The 19028-nt window shown below is 37.7% G+C and overlaps 1 protein-coding gene across 2 annotated transcripts in view; it reads right to left on the bottom strand.

Annotated features, from left to right (window-relative positions):
• Nucleotides 1–19028, bottom strand: part of UBE2R2 (ubiquitin conjugating enzyme E2 R2) — a 114355-nt gene that overhangs the window by 8245 nt on the left and 87082 nt on the right. The window contains exons 3-4 of one of the 2 annotated variants that reach the window (XM_042912829.1): nucleotides 11242–11310; nucleotides 10038–10135 (exon numbers count right to left, since the gene is read on the bottom strand). In XM_042912829.1, the coding sequence (XP_042768763.1) occupies nucleotides 10038–10135; nucleotides 11242–11310 (167 nt within the window). The remainder of the gene's footprint in view (nucleotides 1–10037; nucleotides 10136–11241; nucleotides 11311–19028) is intronic. The other variant, XM_042912830.1, reaches the window with a different exon arrangement.

The raw sequence follows: 19028 nt of genomic DNA, 5'->3' as shown, positions 1-19028 counted from the left end.
TAAAAAATACTGTTTGAATAAAAATAAGCTTGAAAAAAAGGCTTTTAAATAATAAAAACACCAAAACAAAATGAAGACCAATTAAACATACACACACACACACAAACTACTAGCAAACAGCAAATTAGTAAGTTGTGAAGTTCTAGAGCTCAGACATATTATAAAAACAAGAAAACTAAAGTAGTACTTAAGGGAGATAAATGAGAATTAGACATCTATGACCCAATGAACAATATTGTATTTGTCCCTTTTCAACATATAGACAATGGTCAAGGAGTTGGGTCTGACCCCCATTTTATAAAGTAAGTTCTACGCCCAACATAAGACTTGAACTCACAACCCTGAGATCAAGAGCCACATGCTCTACAAACTGGACCAGCGAGGCATCCACTACCCCCTCACTTTTTTTACCTTTCTTTGTTAGCTACTATGTCACCACAAGTAAAACTTTAGGACGGAAGGCAGAAAACTGGCCCTAGTACAACAAATTAAGACCTGGCTCATGGATCTGCCTGCAAACTACGGAGGAAAAGTTTGGAATTTTGCAGGATTAAAGATTGGCATTTTTCTTCAAGTATACACACATACCCTCTAGGCAGTATGAGGTAGAAGGGGTTCATTCTTAAAAGCCTAAACTTACCTTGACTCTTAAAACACATACACATGGGGCGCCGGGGTGGCTCAGTCAGTTAAGTGTCCGACTTCGGCTCAGGTCATGATCCCACAGTTCATGAGTTTGAGCCCTACATGGGGTTCTGTGCTGATAGCTCAGAGCTTGGAGCCTGCTTCGGATTGTGTGTCTCCCTCTCTCTCTGCCCCTCCCCCACTCATGCTCTTTCTCTCAAAAATAAGCAAACATTAAGAAAAATTAAAACACATACACAGAGAAACAATGACTGATTGAGATTCTTAGGTTTTACAGATAATGGCCTAATTTGACGAAAATTGATAGGCAACTTTGGAGAAGGGAAGCCCAGTGCCTGACTCTTCTAGTTAACCTACATCCCTTTAATCTCACATTCATACCATTTCAAAAGATGAACCCATACCACCAGAAGATGGCCTTTAGTTAAAACTCAGTCCTGGGGGCGCCTGGGTGGCTCAGTCGGTTAAGCAGCCGACTTCGGCTCAGGTCATGATTTCGCGGTCCGTGGGTTCAAGCCCCGAGTCAGGCTCTGTGCTGACAGCTCAGAGCCTGGAGCCTGTTTCCGATTCTGTGTCTCCCTCTTTCTCTGACCCTCCCCTGTTCATGCTCTCTCTCTCTCTCTCTGTCTCAAAAATAAATAAATGTTAAAAAAAAAATTAAAAAAAAAAAAAAAAAAAAAAACAACTCAGTCCTGGGACGCCTGAGTGGCTCAGTCGGTTAAGTGTCTGACTTCAGTTCAGGTCATGATCTGGCAGCTTGTGAGTTCAAGCCCTGCATTGGGTTCCGTGCTGACAGCTCAGAGCCTGGGGCCTGCTTGAGATTCTGTGTCTCCCTCTCTCTTTTTACCCCTCCCCCACTCACACTCCATCTCTCTCTCTCTCTCTCTCTTAAAAATAAACATTAAATAAAAATTAAAAAACAGTCCTTATTACATATTTTCAAGATGTAAGTGGGATTTGAAAAGGACATCATGGCAGATAAGTCTGTTATGAGTGGGAAAATGTGATAGCTTAGACGGTTACATATTACAAATAGCTTCTGTTTATGCCTAAAGCAACTAACAAATGTAATAAATGCTTCCTCCTGTGCAATCCTGGAACTGCTGCTGACTGATACATCCCTGCAAAAACACATGGTAGGAATGAGGGTCTCAGACTAAATACACAAAACCACAAAGAACATTTTTAAAATACACAATATATATCATATGCACAATCTGAAACTACCAAGTTGAGTGCAGTGGAACCCAATGTACAAATATCAAGGGAGCAATAAATAAAATCATCCTGCCCCCAAATGGGACTGTCAGGAGCCCTAGGAACAGCAGTGCTACAGCCATTTCCCCTCACCTTGCCTACTTTGTCATCTAATGTTTGGGACAGTCCTTAGCGCCCTTCCCTTTCAGCAGGTCATTGAGAAGATTAAACAGGAAAACATCCTATCCTATTCCTGACAGATGCTTCTCCATGATGTAGTAGCAAAGAAAACACTATGCAACCATCCTTCAAAAGAAACCAAACCTCCACCAAGATGACTTTCCTTATCTAAGAGCCTGCAGCAGGTATAGCAGACAGTTCTGGGGATGGTGCTTCAGAGAAAGCAGTTGTGAACTCTACTGTTTGACAGCCAACCCCAACCAAAAGCACTCACTTGGTTCCGGACAGAGCATGGATTGAAGAATATTTTGTTTCTTACACCAAGAAGAACAGGCATGTATGGACTCCTAATTGCTGACATGTGGCAACATCAGGGGTCCCTACCCTCCCAACTCCATTCTTTGCTAATGCCTACTCCTTAAATCTTCCCAATTCCGTAAGGAACTCTAACCCGCCTAAACTTAATCCTATGCACCTGGCTGTAATAGGATGTTCTCTTCTTCCAGAAAGTGCTGGCTTTCCTCTATGCCTCTATGAGGAGGCAAACTACTGAGCCTTTAGTGGACACAAGCTGGCTGATGCTCTGAATCCCTATAATTGTAGTGATCTTTTTCCTACTTTCCCCTCTACTTTTACTACTCACTAGGTCTTGTGATATATATTGAGTTAGACTCTTCAAGGTAACTGGGATGCTTTATTCTTCTTCAGGTTGCAAAAGCTTTCCATGTTTAAGTTTTCTAAATATGTTCACTGAGGTGCTGAATGAAAGACTAGTACAGGTAGTCATGAATAAGTCCAAACATATGTAAACATGGGACCGCTTTCAGATAACACTACCATATAGCAGTCAAGACCCTAAAACAGCTGGAGCTGAACCTTATGCCACCTCCACTGCTGTCTTGCTTTGGCCACCCATAAACTGGATATAGAGTGCAGAACCCTTAGTTGTACAACTGCTAACTCTAGAGAGTTTAGCAGCAAAGGAATATAAAAGAAAATCCTGAGCACCTCATATTTTGCCTCTTTATATTTCAGTGCGATACACTGACCTGTGAGAAATATGTACGATTTGCTAGCTGAAGAACCCCCTTGCCTCTAAGAGAGAAACAAAGGAAAAGGAAAAAAGTATTTCACACCCACTCATTAGGTAGAGCTTTCCTGACATTACGGAGTTCTGGGCACCATCAGGTGTTCCAGGTAGATGAGGTTCCAATAATGTATGGAACCTACGTCTCCCTAGAAATTCACAAACACCAAAGCCTCTGTTCATTTTCCCACCCCCAAGATCATCACATTGAAGGAACGTCTATGATTACATGAGGCTAAGAGACAAAAAAAAAAAGCCTGAGAAGGTAACTAAAGATTACAATCCATGGGCTCCTGGCTGACTCAGTCAATAGAGCATGTGATTCTTGATCTTGGGATTGTGGGTTCGAGCCCCACTTTGGGTGTAGAGATTGATTAAAAATAAAATCTTGGGGCGCCTGGGTGGCTCAGTCGGTTGAGCGGCCGACTTCAGCTCAGGTCATGATCTCGCGGTCCGTGGGTTCGAGCCCCGCGTCGGGCTCTGTGCTGACAGCTCAGAGCCTGGAGCCTGTTTCAGATTCTGTGTCCCCCTCTCTGTGACCCTCCCCTGTTCATGCTCTGTCTCTCTCTGTCTCAAAAATAAATAAACGTTAAAAAAAAAAATTTTTTTTTAAATAAAATCTTAAAAAGAAATTCCAATGCAAATACCTTTTTGAGCTGTGTATGAAGATCAAAGGGGCAATCAAGAAAACTAGTCCTGGTTATAAAGCCTCTAAACAAAAAAGCATAAAAGCAGAGAAGGCAATCTCTGAGATGAAGTCTAAGAAATGCTTCTAATTTGGGGCTCAAGTGACCTGAGGGCCTAGAGAGAGAAAAAATGATGCTGCTCCCCAAAGTAACAACAGTAGTTTTTAAGAGGAAGATTAGTATGAAAGGAGTTTCCTGTCCCCAAAGGACTGAATCAAATGAAAAACAGGTCTACCTTGAAAGAAAAAAGGTTCACAATATTTTAAACTGAGACAAGGTGAATAATATATTGTGTACTTATGCAGGAGAAGGTAAAATATCTTGAATTCCAGTGGGTAATGGCAATATCCATTAAGGTAGTACTAAAATGAAATGAGAAAAATCATTTGGGGCTTTATATTATGAAGAATGGGGATACCTGTTTTCTCAAAGGGGGACAAGATGTAAGCATGTGATTCAACATTCAACCTCCAAAAGTAAGAATCACTTAGTACCATACAGCTAACACTTCTTTTTGACTAGGGTTACTACTAGCCCTGAAAAACAAGCACCAAAATAATACCAAAAGGACAACCCTGCATTTTTTCTTCAATTTTTCAACAAATCTTCCAACATATTTACTTAACCCTTTTAAATACACTGTCAGTTTAATTACAAATGATGTGTTTCTTTTGAAAGTCTAACAGTCTCTTAAACAATTATGTAGAATGAAAGAGCTGAGAAATATGGTAGTCAAACATGTCCCCAGCAACAATAAATATAGAAGAATAATGTCCACAATATCATAATCCTTTGAGGAAAGAATGATCCTGAAATCTTATGCCCAAACTGTCACTTGAAGTATAATTGCAAAACACACATATGCACACCCATACACATAGCATGTAATATTCTGAACATGTAAGAATTCAGGGAATACAGGGGGCTCTAAGGAGGATTTTCCTGGGGAAATTACTAATGGACTAATTCAGCCAATTAATAGATCAAAGGAAGTAAAATAATGGACAGCAAACTGTGAATTCATTTAATGGCAGGAATAAATTTTAAAAACCAGGATCACGTTAAAAAAAAAAAACAAAAAAAACAGGATCACGTTACAAAACAGTACAGACTATAAATCTTATAACCTTCTGATGATAAATATGTTCAAAAGTTATAAAGAAAAGGGGGAGAGAGGATGGGAGGTAAAATAAGTATACTGATTTCCTTTTCTTTAACTTGGATCTAAGTGTCAATATACCAGTTGAGGCTGAAAATAAGAGGTAAGTATAGGTTAAAGGAACAAATAATCAGCTAGAACTGTTGTATGGTGCTAAGGGATAGGAGGGATGAAGAAGTAGAAGTACATGAATTCTGCCAATGATCATAAAAGATCCTATGTAAAGCAGTAGACTTTAATATACTCATGCACCTGGGGGTATATCAAGTATCACATCATTTCTCCTTTCCAGCGTTCCTTTTCACAATTGCCCTTCACAAAAGAAGTGCACACTTTCCACATATCCAAATATTCCTAGGGTGCAATGCCCAGTAGTAATGAAATGTAAGGGGTATAAAACAAAGAGAAATTTACAAATAAAGCCAACTGTTTTTCCTTTCACATAAATAATTTTGTTAGAAGTGTAGAGTGATGTTAATACAAGCATTTTGGTATGTGGTGGAGTACAATAAATTCACATATGTATAGACTAGGGCTGCTGGAATTATATTTTCATTAAAATGAACTTACTAATTGCATCTCTGATTATTGTTAAGAAATGAATCATCCCTGGGGACCTGGGTGCTCAGTTGATTAGGTGTCCAGACCCTTGATTTTGACTGAGGTCATGATCTCATGGTTTGTGAGATCGAGACCTACGCTAAGACTGCTTAGGATGCTAGCACTCTCTTCCCTCTCTCTCTCTCTACTCACCCCCCCTCCCGCCCCACTGGTGCTCACTCCCTCTCTCTCGCAATTAAAAAAAAAGAAAGAAAGAAGTGGCGGGGGGTGGGGGGGGAGGGGTGTGGGGGCGCACCTGCGTGGCTCAGTTGATTAAGTGGCTGACTTTGGCTCAGGTCATGATCTCACGGTTCATGAGTTCAAGCCCGGCGTCAGACTCTGTGCTGACAGCTCAGAGCCTAGAGCCTGCTTCAGAGTCTGTGTCTCTCTGTGTCTCTGTGTCTCTCTGCCCCTCCCTGCTCATGCTCTGTTTCTCTCTCAAAATAAATAAACATTAAAAAAATTTTAAAAAAGGAGAAATGCATCATGCTTGAAGGAGAGTCCTATTAAAGTAAAGCATAAAGTACAAGGAGTATGTATTGATTCCTTATTTCATAGACATAAACTTATGGCAGGGCTCTGTGCCTGATCAATATGAGAGTGAGAATTCAGAAGCATGATGGTTTCAAAGTTAGGTATATCAACATATTTATTTAATTAAAAAAGGTAGTCACTTCTTTTCTGATTTAAAAAATTACAGGCAAGATGTGGTGCACTCCAAGATATATCTATCTTCTCAACGTATATTGTTTTGAACAAGGTACCTAAAGGAATGAGTAATGAGCATAATCAACAGTAATTTGATATGCTTGAACACTCTTTGGTATACACTTTCCAGAAAGTGGGAAGGAAATAACTTGATAAAAACTTGTAAGAAATTCTTGTGTAGGCGCACCTGGGTGGCTCAGTCAGTTGAGCGTCTGATTTTGGCTGAGGTTGTGATCTTGCAGTTTGCGAGTTTAAGCCCCATACTGGGTTTGCTGCTGTCAGCGTTAAGCCCACTTTAGACCCTCTGCCCCCCTCTCTCTGTCCTTGCCCTGCCTGCTGTCTCTCTCTCAAAAAAAATAAAACCTTTAAAAAATTTTTAACAAAGAAATCCTTGTATAAGTCAAGAAGTCTTTTTTTTCTGCTTTTAACCAAAGTAGAGTTCCTTATTGAGCTACCAGATTTTAGAATGATTAAAAATGACTAACAAAATGAATAAATAAATGGGGGGAGGGGAAAGATCAATCTCCTATGCAGAAGAATTTGAAATAATTTATACAGATATCTCACCCCCATGGAAGTATAATTTCTCATTCCTTACATGTGGGCTGCGCCTAAGACTTCCTTCCTTCAAAAGAGTATAGAATGGAAAGGGGAAAAACAAGTAACTTTATAGTGGAGAAATCTAAAAACAGAGTCTCAGCTAGGTGATGAACATTAACATCAATAGTAATAGGTCATGTTAATATTAGGTACCTTTATTACAAGGTAACAAAAATATATTTTACCTCTGTGGTCTTCATAACCCTACTCTAATAATCAGGAAAACATCAGAAAAATCCCAACTGGGGGACATTTTTATAAAATACCTGATTGGTACTCCTCAAAATTGTCAAGGTCATCAAAAACAAGAAAAGTTTGAGACTGTCACAGTTGCCTAAGGAGACATGCCTATTAAATATAACATGGTATCATGCATGAAATTCTAGAGCAAAGAACAACATAAGATAAAAACTAAGGAAATGTGAAAGAGTATGGACTTTAGTTAACAATAACATATTAAAAGTGGTTCTCTAACTGTAATGAATGAACCACATTAGTATCAGATGTTAATAATAAAACTGGCAGGTGCAGGTATATATGAGAACTATCTGTACTACCTTCACAATTTTCAAAAATCTAAACTATTCTAAAATTTTAAGTCATTTAAAGAGAAAACATCAATAACAAAACCACAATGAGATACCATGTCCACCCACTAGGATGGCTATTAAAAAAAACAAAGATAATAACAAGTCCTAATGAACACGTGGAGAAATAAATTTTCACATAATGTTTGTAGCAATGTACTATTTACTGCAGTCATGTTGGAAAACAGTCTGGCAATTCCTCAAAAAACTAAACGTTGAGTTATCATATAACCCACCAATTCCATTCCCAGGTATATATACCCAAGGAAATAAAAACATGTATATGTAAAAACTTGTACATAATGTGTATAGCAGTATTCATAATAGCCAAAAAATGGAAACCCAAAGGTCCATCAACTGATCAATGGATACACAAAGTGTGATATTCAATGGAATATCATTCAGCCATAAAAAGGTATGAAGTGCTGATATATGCTACAACGAGGATGAACCTTGAAAACATACTAAAGAAGCCAATCACCATATACTGAATTACCATTCTTATAAAATATCCAGAATAGGTAAATCTATATAGACAGAAAGTAGACTGGTGGTTTCCTAGGGTTTCAGGTAGAAAGGGGGAGGTGGGGGTTGAGTGATAATGGAGTGTAAATGTGAAGACGAATGAATTTCTTTAGAGGTGATAAAAATGTTCTAAAATTGGGGTGCCTGGGTGGCTCAGTCAGTTAGGCATCTAACTTTGGCTCAGGTCATGATCTCATGGTTCATGAGTTCAAGCCCTGTGTTGGCTCTCTGCTGACAGTTCAGAGTGTGGAGCCTGCTTCGGATTCTGTGTCTCCCTCTCTGTCCCTCCCCTGCTTGTGCTCTTTCTCCCGAAAATAAAATTGTGGGGATACTTATACAACTTTGTACTTATAGTACACTTAAATTGGGAGAACTGTAGGGTAATGGAAATTATATCACAATAAAACTGTTTTGTTTTTCTAAAGACTGACAACAGATCACTCTGTGATTTTTGCCAAATAACTCAGAATTAAAAGGATTTAGTTTCACTGCCATATAAAATTTTATTCCATTATCATATGTAAATATGGTCTCTTAATCACTGCATCTAATATATGTTTATGTTACATATGTTTATTGTCACATGTGTATATATGCACACACACACATATATATGCTTGTATATACACAGGTATATATATTCTTGGGTGTGTATATTAGCATATATATTATTCATATATCATATATAAAATTGAAGCTACATTTTTTATTAAAAAAAATTTTTTTTAACATTTATTTATTTTTGACACAATGTGAGAAACAGAGTGCAAGCAGTGGAGGGGCACACGGAGAGAGACACAGAATCTGAAGTGGGCTCCAGGCTCTGAGCTGTCAGCCCAGAGCCCGACACGGGGCTTTAACTCACGAACTGTGAGATCATGACCTGAGCCGAAGTCGGACGCTTAAATGACTGAGCCACTCAGGCTCCCCAAAGCTGTATTTCTGTCTCACTCTAGCAAAGTAATAATTATTCATAGATACATGGACTAATGAAAACAAATGTCTATCTACCTGATTTAAAAAAGCATTTCTAATAATTAGCAAATGTACATAGTAAATTGGAAGTGTATACTTACGTTGTTTTTAATCAACTGTATATTATAAAGTAATTCAATATAGAAATAAGTTTAACTACAGCCTTGTCACAAATAATTAAAATATATTTATATATAGATTTTTATTGCAGAAAAATATAATGATAAATAATGTAAACATAACAATTACAAGTTAAAACTCAGGGTTCTTTTAAGGGTTAGGTGACCAACTCCCACACATATAGACCACTATAAACAAACAGATGGTTAGTATCTACTTATATAGTTCAACAGATGGAATCAAAAGAAATATACAAGCCTTTCAAATCATTAAGAACCATCTACACAGTTAATAAAACAAACAAAAAACCCAGGTAAATGAAAGCTTTTTTTTTAAATGTTTATTTGAGGGAGAGGGAGAGGGGGAGGGAGGAAGAAAGGGAGGGAAGGAAGAAGGGAGGGAGGGAGGGAGGGAGGGAGGGAGGGAGGGAGGGAGGAGACAGACAGACAGACACAGAATCTGCAGCAGGCTCCAAGCTGTCAGCACAGAGCCCTACACGGGGCCATGAGATCATGACCTGAGCCAAAGTTGGACACTTAACTGGCTGAGCCATCCAGGAGCCCCAGAAGCCCTTTTTAAAGCAGTACAACATAAAGTCATTTGAAGTTTGTAAAGACTTATATGATAGATTTCTCTGCAAAATATAGTAAGAACCCTAGAATAAGGAAGCAACTCATCCAAACATGGGCATCACAAGATCCAAAGATGCAGGATGGAACTTAAATAATGTTAAGAGGAAGAAGTCACACTAGAAAAATTCTTTCAAGATGAACATAAAGAAATGAGTAAAATATGCATTACTGCTCTGTAAATGGGACTCTTCAAAATGATGCATACATGTTACTTAAAGCTCTAGCAAAAAACAAAAACAACAAAGTACAGAAAGGATTCTTTTGTACTTGTTAAAAGATAATATCCAATCTTAAGAGCCATCTAAAAACCAGATTATTCCTTATGTAGCCCCTTACCTGACATTCTGAGTAGGATTCCACCTTTCGGAGGGCAGTTCTCCACTCTGTGGGTCATCTACAGGCGGATGAAGAATCGAAATGCATACATCTCCATTCTATGAGACACAAACATCACATTTAGAAAGCACTCAAAAATATGATATAAAAAAGGGATATCAGTTCTGCTAAATTTTCTTTTATTCGTAGAAAACTTGTTTTCTCATCATAAGGGGAGAAAACAATTCTTTTTCTTCATGTTTGCAATCAATGTTAAAGAATTATTAAGTACTTTTTTGGGGCACCTGGGTGGCTCAGTTAGTTAAGTGTCTGACTTCGGCTCAGGTCACGGTCTCAACATTTGTGGGTTCGGGGCCCCGTGTCAGACTCTGTGCTGATAGCTCAGAGCCTGGGGCCTGCTTTGGATTCCGTGTCGTCTTCTTTCTCTGCCCCTCCCTCACTCACACTGTTAATCGCTCTCTATCTCTCAAAAATAAACATTAAAAAAAAGTTTTAAAGAAAGAATTAAGTAGTTTTTATATTACAAATATTCATTCTGACTAATCCCCCAGATATATCTTAGTTTAAAAAGTAGCACTACTTATTTACTTATTTGTTTGTTTATTTATTTTTATTGTCAATTTGGCTAATATACAGTGTGTACAGTGTGCTCTTGGTTTTGGGGGTAGATTCCCGTGGTTCATCACTTATATACAACACCCAGTGCTCATCCCAACAAATGCCCTCCTTAATGCCCATCACCTAGTTTCCCTTCTCTCCCACCCTCCCCATCAACCCTGTTTGTTCTCTGTATTTAAGAGTCTGTTATGGTTTGCCTTGTAGCACCATCTTTCTAAAAAAACTCATTTAAAAATAGACAAACATGATGAACTGAGATCCAAGAGTCCTGAGAAGCAACAAAGTATCTTTATTTTCAGATACATCTGAACCTAAAGTACATAAAAAGAAACAAACAAATCCCCCTCAAATTTGCCTTGCTTAAAATCTGCCTAGAGAGATGCTAAAATCACTTGTAACATCAATCAATGGTTTTAATAATTATGGTTTATATAAACTAAAAATATGCCTCCCAACAATATAATTTTAACTCCCTCAGGGTATGGATAAAACTCATCACTATGGTTATAATATTTTGGTTCATAAATTTAAATTATAGGACCTAATTCACATGTACATTTAAGTCAAACACATATGTATTGCCTACCATATGCATCACAGACTGTTTTTCAATAGAAAAGACAAGGCTGAGTAAGATATAGTCACCAATCTCAGTCTAAAATGAAAGATAAAATTCAAAATTTTAAACAGAAATATAACTACAGAAAGTGTAAAAATCTTACACATACAACCCAAATTTAGACACACACATAAAATACACAACCACATCAAGGTAACAGAATATTTTTAAAAGGAGAATAAAATTTTAATAAAATCAATACCAAATACTAAATTCTAAAACTCTGTATTATCATTAGATGCTATGAGGAAGGTTAAAAAAAGAAGAAGGCACAACAGAAATCACGAGAGAAACTAGGATATTAGTGTGGAAGAACAAAAGGCTTATTGTTTCAGAAAGCTTTGAGATGGATTTTGAGTAAGAAGTACAATTTTAACAACTTAAGAGAAATTTAGACATCAGTTAGCCTAGATAAATAAACCAACATCATAAACAGTAGAACAAAATATGCTTGGGTAGTTGTATTTATTTTATGTTGCTACTCTAACAAATCACCACAAACTTAGTGGCTTAAAACAAAACAAAAAAATTATTATTTTACATTTCTTTTTTTTTTTTTTTTTTTTTAATTTTTTTTTTTTTTAACGTTTATTTATTTTTGAGACAGAGAGAGACAGAGCACGAATGGGGGAGGGTCAGAGAGAGGGAGACACAGAATCTGAAACAGGCTCCAGGCTCTGAGCTGTCAGCACAGAACCCGACGCGGGGCTCGAACTCACGGACTGCGAGATCATGACCTGAGCCGAAGTCGGCCGCTTAACCGACTGAGCCACCCAGGCGCCCCGATTATTTTACATTTCTATAGTCAAAGTCTGACACTGTTCCAACAGGGCTAAATTCAATGTGTCAGCATTAATGCACTCCTTCCTGAAGCCTCTAAGACACACTCTCTTTCCTTGCCCTTTCTAAGCTTCTAAAGGCTACCCACACTCCTTTGGTCTTGGCCCCCTTCCTCTAATCCTCAAAGCAAAAAGTGTTACATTTCTCTGAGCCTTTCTTCCATAGTCCTATCTCTCACTCTCATTTTCTGCCTACCTCTTCTACTTTAAAGGACTCTTTGGGTTACATTGGGCCCACCCAGATAATCCAGAATAATCTCCTTATTTTAAGGTCAGCTAATGATTAGCAACTTTAACTTTTCTTTAACATATAAGCTAACATACCATAGGTTCTAGGGACTGGAATGTCCAGGGATATGGACATCTCTGAAGGACCATTATTCTACCCACCACAGTAGTGAAGAACCCACTGGTAATGAAATAAATATATGGTACAAAAATTTGACCAGAGGAATATGCTACTTTGTTCAGAGTTTAATATGTATATACATAAAATTTCTGAGTAGTGGAACGACATATATAGATTTCTACTTAGAAACAACTAATTAAAAGATGGGCATCTGAGGGAACCTGGGTCGATCAGTCAGTTAAGCTTCCAACGCTTGATCTTGGCTTGGGTCATGATTTCACGGTTTGTGTGATGGAGCCCCATGTCGGGCTCTGCACGGACAGCAGAGGCTGCTTGGGATTCCCTGTGCTTTCTCTCTCAAAATAAATAACCATTTGACAAAACCTAATATTTTCATGATAAAACACTCAAAAAACGATAAACAGAACTATTAACATTATAAGGGGCATTTTTAAAAAAAGTCCACAGCTAGCATTATAGTAAATGGTGAAATCTTTCCCTCCGAGGATCAATAGGACAAGGATTAGAGTACCTGGGTGGCTCAGTCAGTTAAGCAAACGACTCTTGATCTCAGCTCATGTCATGATCTTACAGTATGTTAGATCAAGCCCCGCGTGGGGCTCTGTTCTGACAGCGTGGAGCCTGCTTGGGATCCTCTCTCCTTCTTTCTCTCTGCCCTTCCCTGACTCATGCTCTCTCATTCTCAAATTTTAAAAACATTTAATAAAAACAAAAAACAGGACAATGATAACTATTTTTACCACTGCTATTTAACACTGTCCTGGAAATTCTAACCAGAGCATTAGACAAGAAAAAGCAGTAAGAGACATACTAAGTGGAAAGGAAAAAGAAAAATTATTTCAAAAATGACAAAGAAAATTCCAAAGAATTCACAAGAAAGGCACTAAAGCAAGTAAACAAATTCAGCAAAGTTGTAGGACATAAGATCAACATTCAAATATCAGGTTTATTTCTAAATACCAGCAATAACCTAAACAGGATAACCTAAAAAGGATATTAAGAAAACAATTCCATTTACAATGAAATCTAAAAGAACAAAACACAACCTAGGAATAAATCTAACCAAGGAGGTGGAAGACTTGTACACAGAAAACTATAAAACACAGCTCAAGGAAGTTAAAGACCTAAATAAATACATCCTGGGTTCGTAAGTGGAAAGACTTCATGATAACATGACACTAACTATTCCCCAGTCTGATCTACAGTTTCAGTGGAATCCTAATCAAAATCCTGGCTTCCCCTTGCCAGAAACTGAAAACCTGATCCTAACATTTATATAGAAATTTAAGGGATCTACAATAGCAAAAAACAATCTTAAAGGAAAAAAAAAAAGTAAAATCAAAGACTCACACTTCCTGATTTCAAAACTTACTATAAACCTATAATCAACAAGACAGTTTAGGACTGGCATAATGAGAGACCTACAGACCAATAGAACAGAACTGAGAGTCCATAAATAAGCACATACATCTATGGCCAATTGATTTTTGATGAGGATGCTAAGTCCATTCTATGGGGAAAGAACAGTCTCTTCAACAAATGAATTGGGATAACTGAATTTTCAAGAACAAAAGGATGAAGTTGGATTCCTATCTTATACCATATACAAAATTAACTCAAAATGGAAGATCTAAGAGCTAAAATTATAAAACTCTTTAAAAACCAAAACAAAACATAGGAGTAAATCTTCATGATCTTGGATATGGCAATGGATTCTTAGATATGACACCAAAAGCATGAGCAATAAACCAGACTTTATCAAAATGAAAAACCTTTGTGCAAAGAAAATTATCAAGAAAATGACAAGACAACCTACAGATAAGAAGGAAATATCTCCAAGTCATGTATTCGGTAAGTGTTTAATATCCTTAATTATATACAACTCTTACAACTCAAAGACAAAAAGATAAACTAGTCTATTAAAAATGGGCAAAGGACGTGAACAAACATTTCTCCAAAGATGATATATAAATAGCCAATAAACACATGAAAGCATGCTCAACATCATTAGTCATTAGGGAAATGCAAATCAAAATGACAATAAGATATCACTTTACATCCCTTAGGATGGCTATAATTGAAACAAAAATGAAAAATAACAAGTGTTAGTAAGGACGTGGAGAAACAGGAACCCTCATCCATTACTGGTGGGAATGTGAAATGGTTCATCTGTTGGAGACCCGTCTGGTAGTACCTCAAAGAGTAAAATACAAAATTACCTATTTGATACCATAATTCTAGGTATATAAACAAGAGAACTGAAAGAAGGACTTAGACAAGTACATATATACACACGGGCACAGCAGCACTATTCTCACATCCAAAATGTGGACAAAGATCAAATGTCCATCAACAGATGGATAGATACAATTGAATATCATCCAACCATAAAGAGAAATGAAGTACTGCTACATGTTACAACATGGAGAAAATTGGCTAAATGAAAGCCAGACACAAAAGGTCACATATTGCATGATTCCATTTATAAGAAATATCCAGAATAGACAAACATATACAGACAGAAAGCTGGGTGGTCATTGTCAGAGACTAGGACTAGAGTGAAATGGAATGGAGAGAAAGTGCATTGTGCGTAAAGTGTTTTATGCAGGAGTGATGGGAATACTTTATAAATAGAGGTGTTAGCTGCACAACACTGGGACCACGTACTAAATGTCACTGAATTACGTTCACTTTAAACAGTTAATTTTTTAGGGGCGCGTGGGTGGCCCAGTCAGGTTAAGTGACCAACTTCGGCTCAGGTTATGATCTCACAGTCTGTGGGTTTGAGCCCCACGTCAGGCTCTGTGCTGACAGCTCAGAGCCTGGAGCGTGCTTTGGATTCTGTGTCTCCCTTTGTCTCTGTCCTTCACTTGCTCACATTCTGTCCCTCTCTCTCAAAAATAAATAGACATTTAAAAAATAATAAACAGTTAATTTTTTAGAGTGAGAGTGAGCGGGGGAGGGGCAGAAAGAGAGGGAGAGAGAATCCCAAGCAGGCTCCATGCTGTCAACACACAGCCCAACACAGGGCTCGATCTCATGAACTGTGAGATCATGACCTAAGCCGAGATCAAAAGTCAGATATTCAACCAACTGAGCCACCCAGGAGCCCCTAAATGGTTAATTTTATGATGTGAATTTCACCTCAATAAATTATTATTTTAAAAAGGATGGGGGGGGGGCGCCTGGGTGGCTCAGTCGGTTAAGCGTCCAACTTCAGCTCAGGTCACGATCTTGTGGTCCGCGAGTTCGAGCCCCGTCTCGGGCTCTGGGCTGATGGCTCAGAGCCTGGAGCTTGCTTCCGATTCTGTGTCTCCCTCTCTCTCTGCCCCTCCCCCGTTCATGCTCTGTCTCTCTCTGTCTCAAAAATAAATAAACGTTAAAAAAAAATTTTTTTTTTAATTAAAAAAAAATAAAATAAAAAGGATGGGGGAAGTTCTAAGTCTCTAGAACGGCAGCTGTAAAACGTAAAGTGAAGGCTATCTAGCCTAGGCCCTCTCCAAATCCAATTAAACTGAAATCTCCAGTATTCTTTATTTGTAACAACTTCTCCACAGGATTCTGATATGAAGCCAAATTTGGGCACATCGCTGCCTAGAAAAACCTTTTTCCTGTACCTTAAAGTTATAGAGAATGCATAAGATCTGCAAATCCATGAATATAACTACATAAATATATATTAAATCTTGCTTGTCACAGATTACTTACAAACCAGATCCCAGCTGGTAAAACATTCCTTCTGGGTGTGTCTGTGAGGGTGTTTCCAGGAGATACTAGAATTTCTATCAGTAGACTGAGTAAGGAATATCCACCCTAACTGGAGTAAGTATCCTAATGGGGCAGGCATCATCCAATCTGTTGAGGTCCTGAACACAACAAACAGGCAAAAGAGATTCTCTCTTAACCTGGAACACTGGAACTCTGGGTTCTTGGGCCTTGGTATTCTAGGACATACACATGCAGCTCCTTAGTTTCCAGGCTTCTGGATTCAATCTGAATTATACTCCTGGCTTTCTTGGTTCTACAGCTTGCAGAGACTGTGCTATTTCTTAGACTTTATAACCATATGAGCCAACTCCTATAAATAAACCTCCTCTAATACATATCTCTATATATCCTATTGGTTCTGTTTCTCTGGAGAACCCTCGCTAACACAGCGTTGTTGTTGCTTTTATCTGGTCTTTTCTTAATGCTAAAATATAATTGATGACTAGAGCTTTACTGTACAGGACTCTTGGATATATGCAGTTCTTTCAACTTTTAAAAAGCTGATTAAAGGTCTCAACCATTTTCACTCCTAATGCATACCATCCATCTAAATAATTACAAAGATCATAAACTATGTGTAATTAGGCCCATTCAACACTTACAAAGCCTAAACTTTATTATTCCAAACAGTTATGGTTCTGCAGACTTGGCAAAAAACCTTATATAAGATACCAGACAGCTAGCCTGTTCTTTACTCAAGCCTTCTAAGGACAGAGAGATAAAGCAGAAGAGTCTTCAGAAACTAACCATGCTGGCACCTCGATCTTGGACTTCTAGCTTCCTATTCTGTGAGAAAATATATTTCTTTTCTTTAAGCCATCCCCTCTATGGTACTGTTATAGCAGCCCAAGCTAAGACAACATGACTTAGGAAAAGCATATTAAAACAGTAGGGTCTATTTTTAATCATTATTAAAACAATAATATTTAAACATACCATGCCCTAATGATAGTGGAATAGTAGCCAAATTGATACTTCTTTATAATGCTGGAAGCTATACAAATTAGTATAATGATTTGAGAATAATCTGGGTTCTAGAATGAAGAATAACTCTTCAGAACCAGAACCATAAGTGAAACAGCAAAATATTTTATTACTGGCTGTCAAGCAGACTAAAAGACACCAACATACATGAACTTTCATTTCATGACTGCACTGGTTGACATTTACCTGTGCACACTATATAGGAAAAATGACTTGTATACTCCTTCGTAAAAAAAAAAAAAAAAAAATCTGAAATCTTTATATTTTTACTTTTTTAAAAAATTTAAGTAACCTCTACATGCACCATGGGGCTCAAACTCACAACCTCGAGATCAAGAGTCACATGCTCTTCTGACTGAGCTAGCCAGGTGCCCCTATTATGTTTTTTAAGTAAAGCTTCATACTGTGTTTCACAACTCACTAGTACTAAAAAGATCAAATAGTGTGTGCTTTCCACTCAATTTTGCAGTGAATCTAAAACTACTCTAAAAATTAGTCTATTCTAAAAAAAAAAAATTATTTTTTATTTACTAAATTCTAAAGAACAGAGAGATTCTGAGTTGCCATAGCTGTAAAGTTCACAGTGCATTACAGGGTGTATGAAAGCCTCATTTTAATACATGGCCAGGCAAATGGAGTTTGTTGGCTGTCTACTTCTGAGAACGCAGTTACATGTAACCATGAAACTATTTTTGAGTTCACTCAACATATTACAAAGTAGACAGGAATAGATACATAGTAGTACAATCACTGATGACAAGTTCATATTAAATTTCCTTTGTTCTCCAAGTTCCCCCTTAATATTTATAAATTTCACAAATATGGCAATGATAAAGGTAATGTTAAAATAATTAAATTCATTCATATATACTGCAGCGTTTACTTCTTTTGGGGCTGTAGTAATGTGTACATTAATGTATTTAGCAAAACTATAACAAAAGCTCTTGTGATTTTTAAAACTTCACATAATAGGGGCACCTGGGTGGCTCAGTCAGTTAAGTGTCTGACTCTTGGTTTCACCTCAGGTCATGATCTCACAGATTTTGAGCTCAAGCCCCACAGTGGGCTCTGCGCTGATAGAGCGAAGCCTGCTTGGGATTCTGTCTCCCTCTCTGCTCCTCCCCTGCTCACTCTCTATCTCTTAAAAATAAATAAAAATAAACTTTAAAAAGTTATTTAAAAAAAATAACATTATAACTTATTTTCTAACGATAATAGTCTCTACAATATTTATTTTTAATGCTTATGAAGTTAATGTAGCAAAAACTTCTTTTAAGTTTATTTTTTTACTTTTTTTTTTAATGATTATTTTTGAGAGAGAGAGACGGAGACAGAGCGTGAACAGGGAGGGACAAAGAGAGGGGGAGACAAAGAATCCAAAGCAGGCTTCAGGCTCTGAGCTGTCAGCACAGAGCCTGACACAGGGCTCCAACCCATGAACCGTGAGATCATGACCTGAGCTGAAACCAAGAGTCAGACGCTTAACTGACTGGGCTACCCAGGAACCTTCCCAAAACTCTTTCATCAAGTCCCTTTTTCTGGCATTTGAATAGTCTTCTACTTTTGTATTTTTGATTGGGTTGTTTCACTGCCCCTCCCCCATCTCTAATTCTATTATAAATAACACTGCAGTAAACATTTTGACGACTACAGCAATTTGACCTCAAGGTCCACCACGTGTCTACCACAGGTGACAACGCAGGTAGGTGAGAGCAACAACCAACAAGAATATCTCTTTGGCCAAGAAACATGAGCCCCAACCTTTAGAATCACAAATACAGACATAGGCCCTC

The sequence above is a fragment of the Panthera leo genome, chromosome D4, assembly GCF_018350215.1.
Source record: "Panthera leo isolate Ple1 chromosome D4, P.leo_Ple1_pat1.1, whole genome shotgun sequence".
Taxonomy (NCBI): domain Eukaryota; kingdom Metazoa; phylum Chordata; class Mammalia; order Carnivora; family Felidae; genus Panthera; species Panthera leo.
The sequence above is the reverse complement of the archived record's forward strand: the minus strand, read 5'-3'. Positions and strand labels throughout refer to the sequence as shown.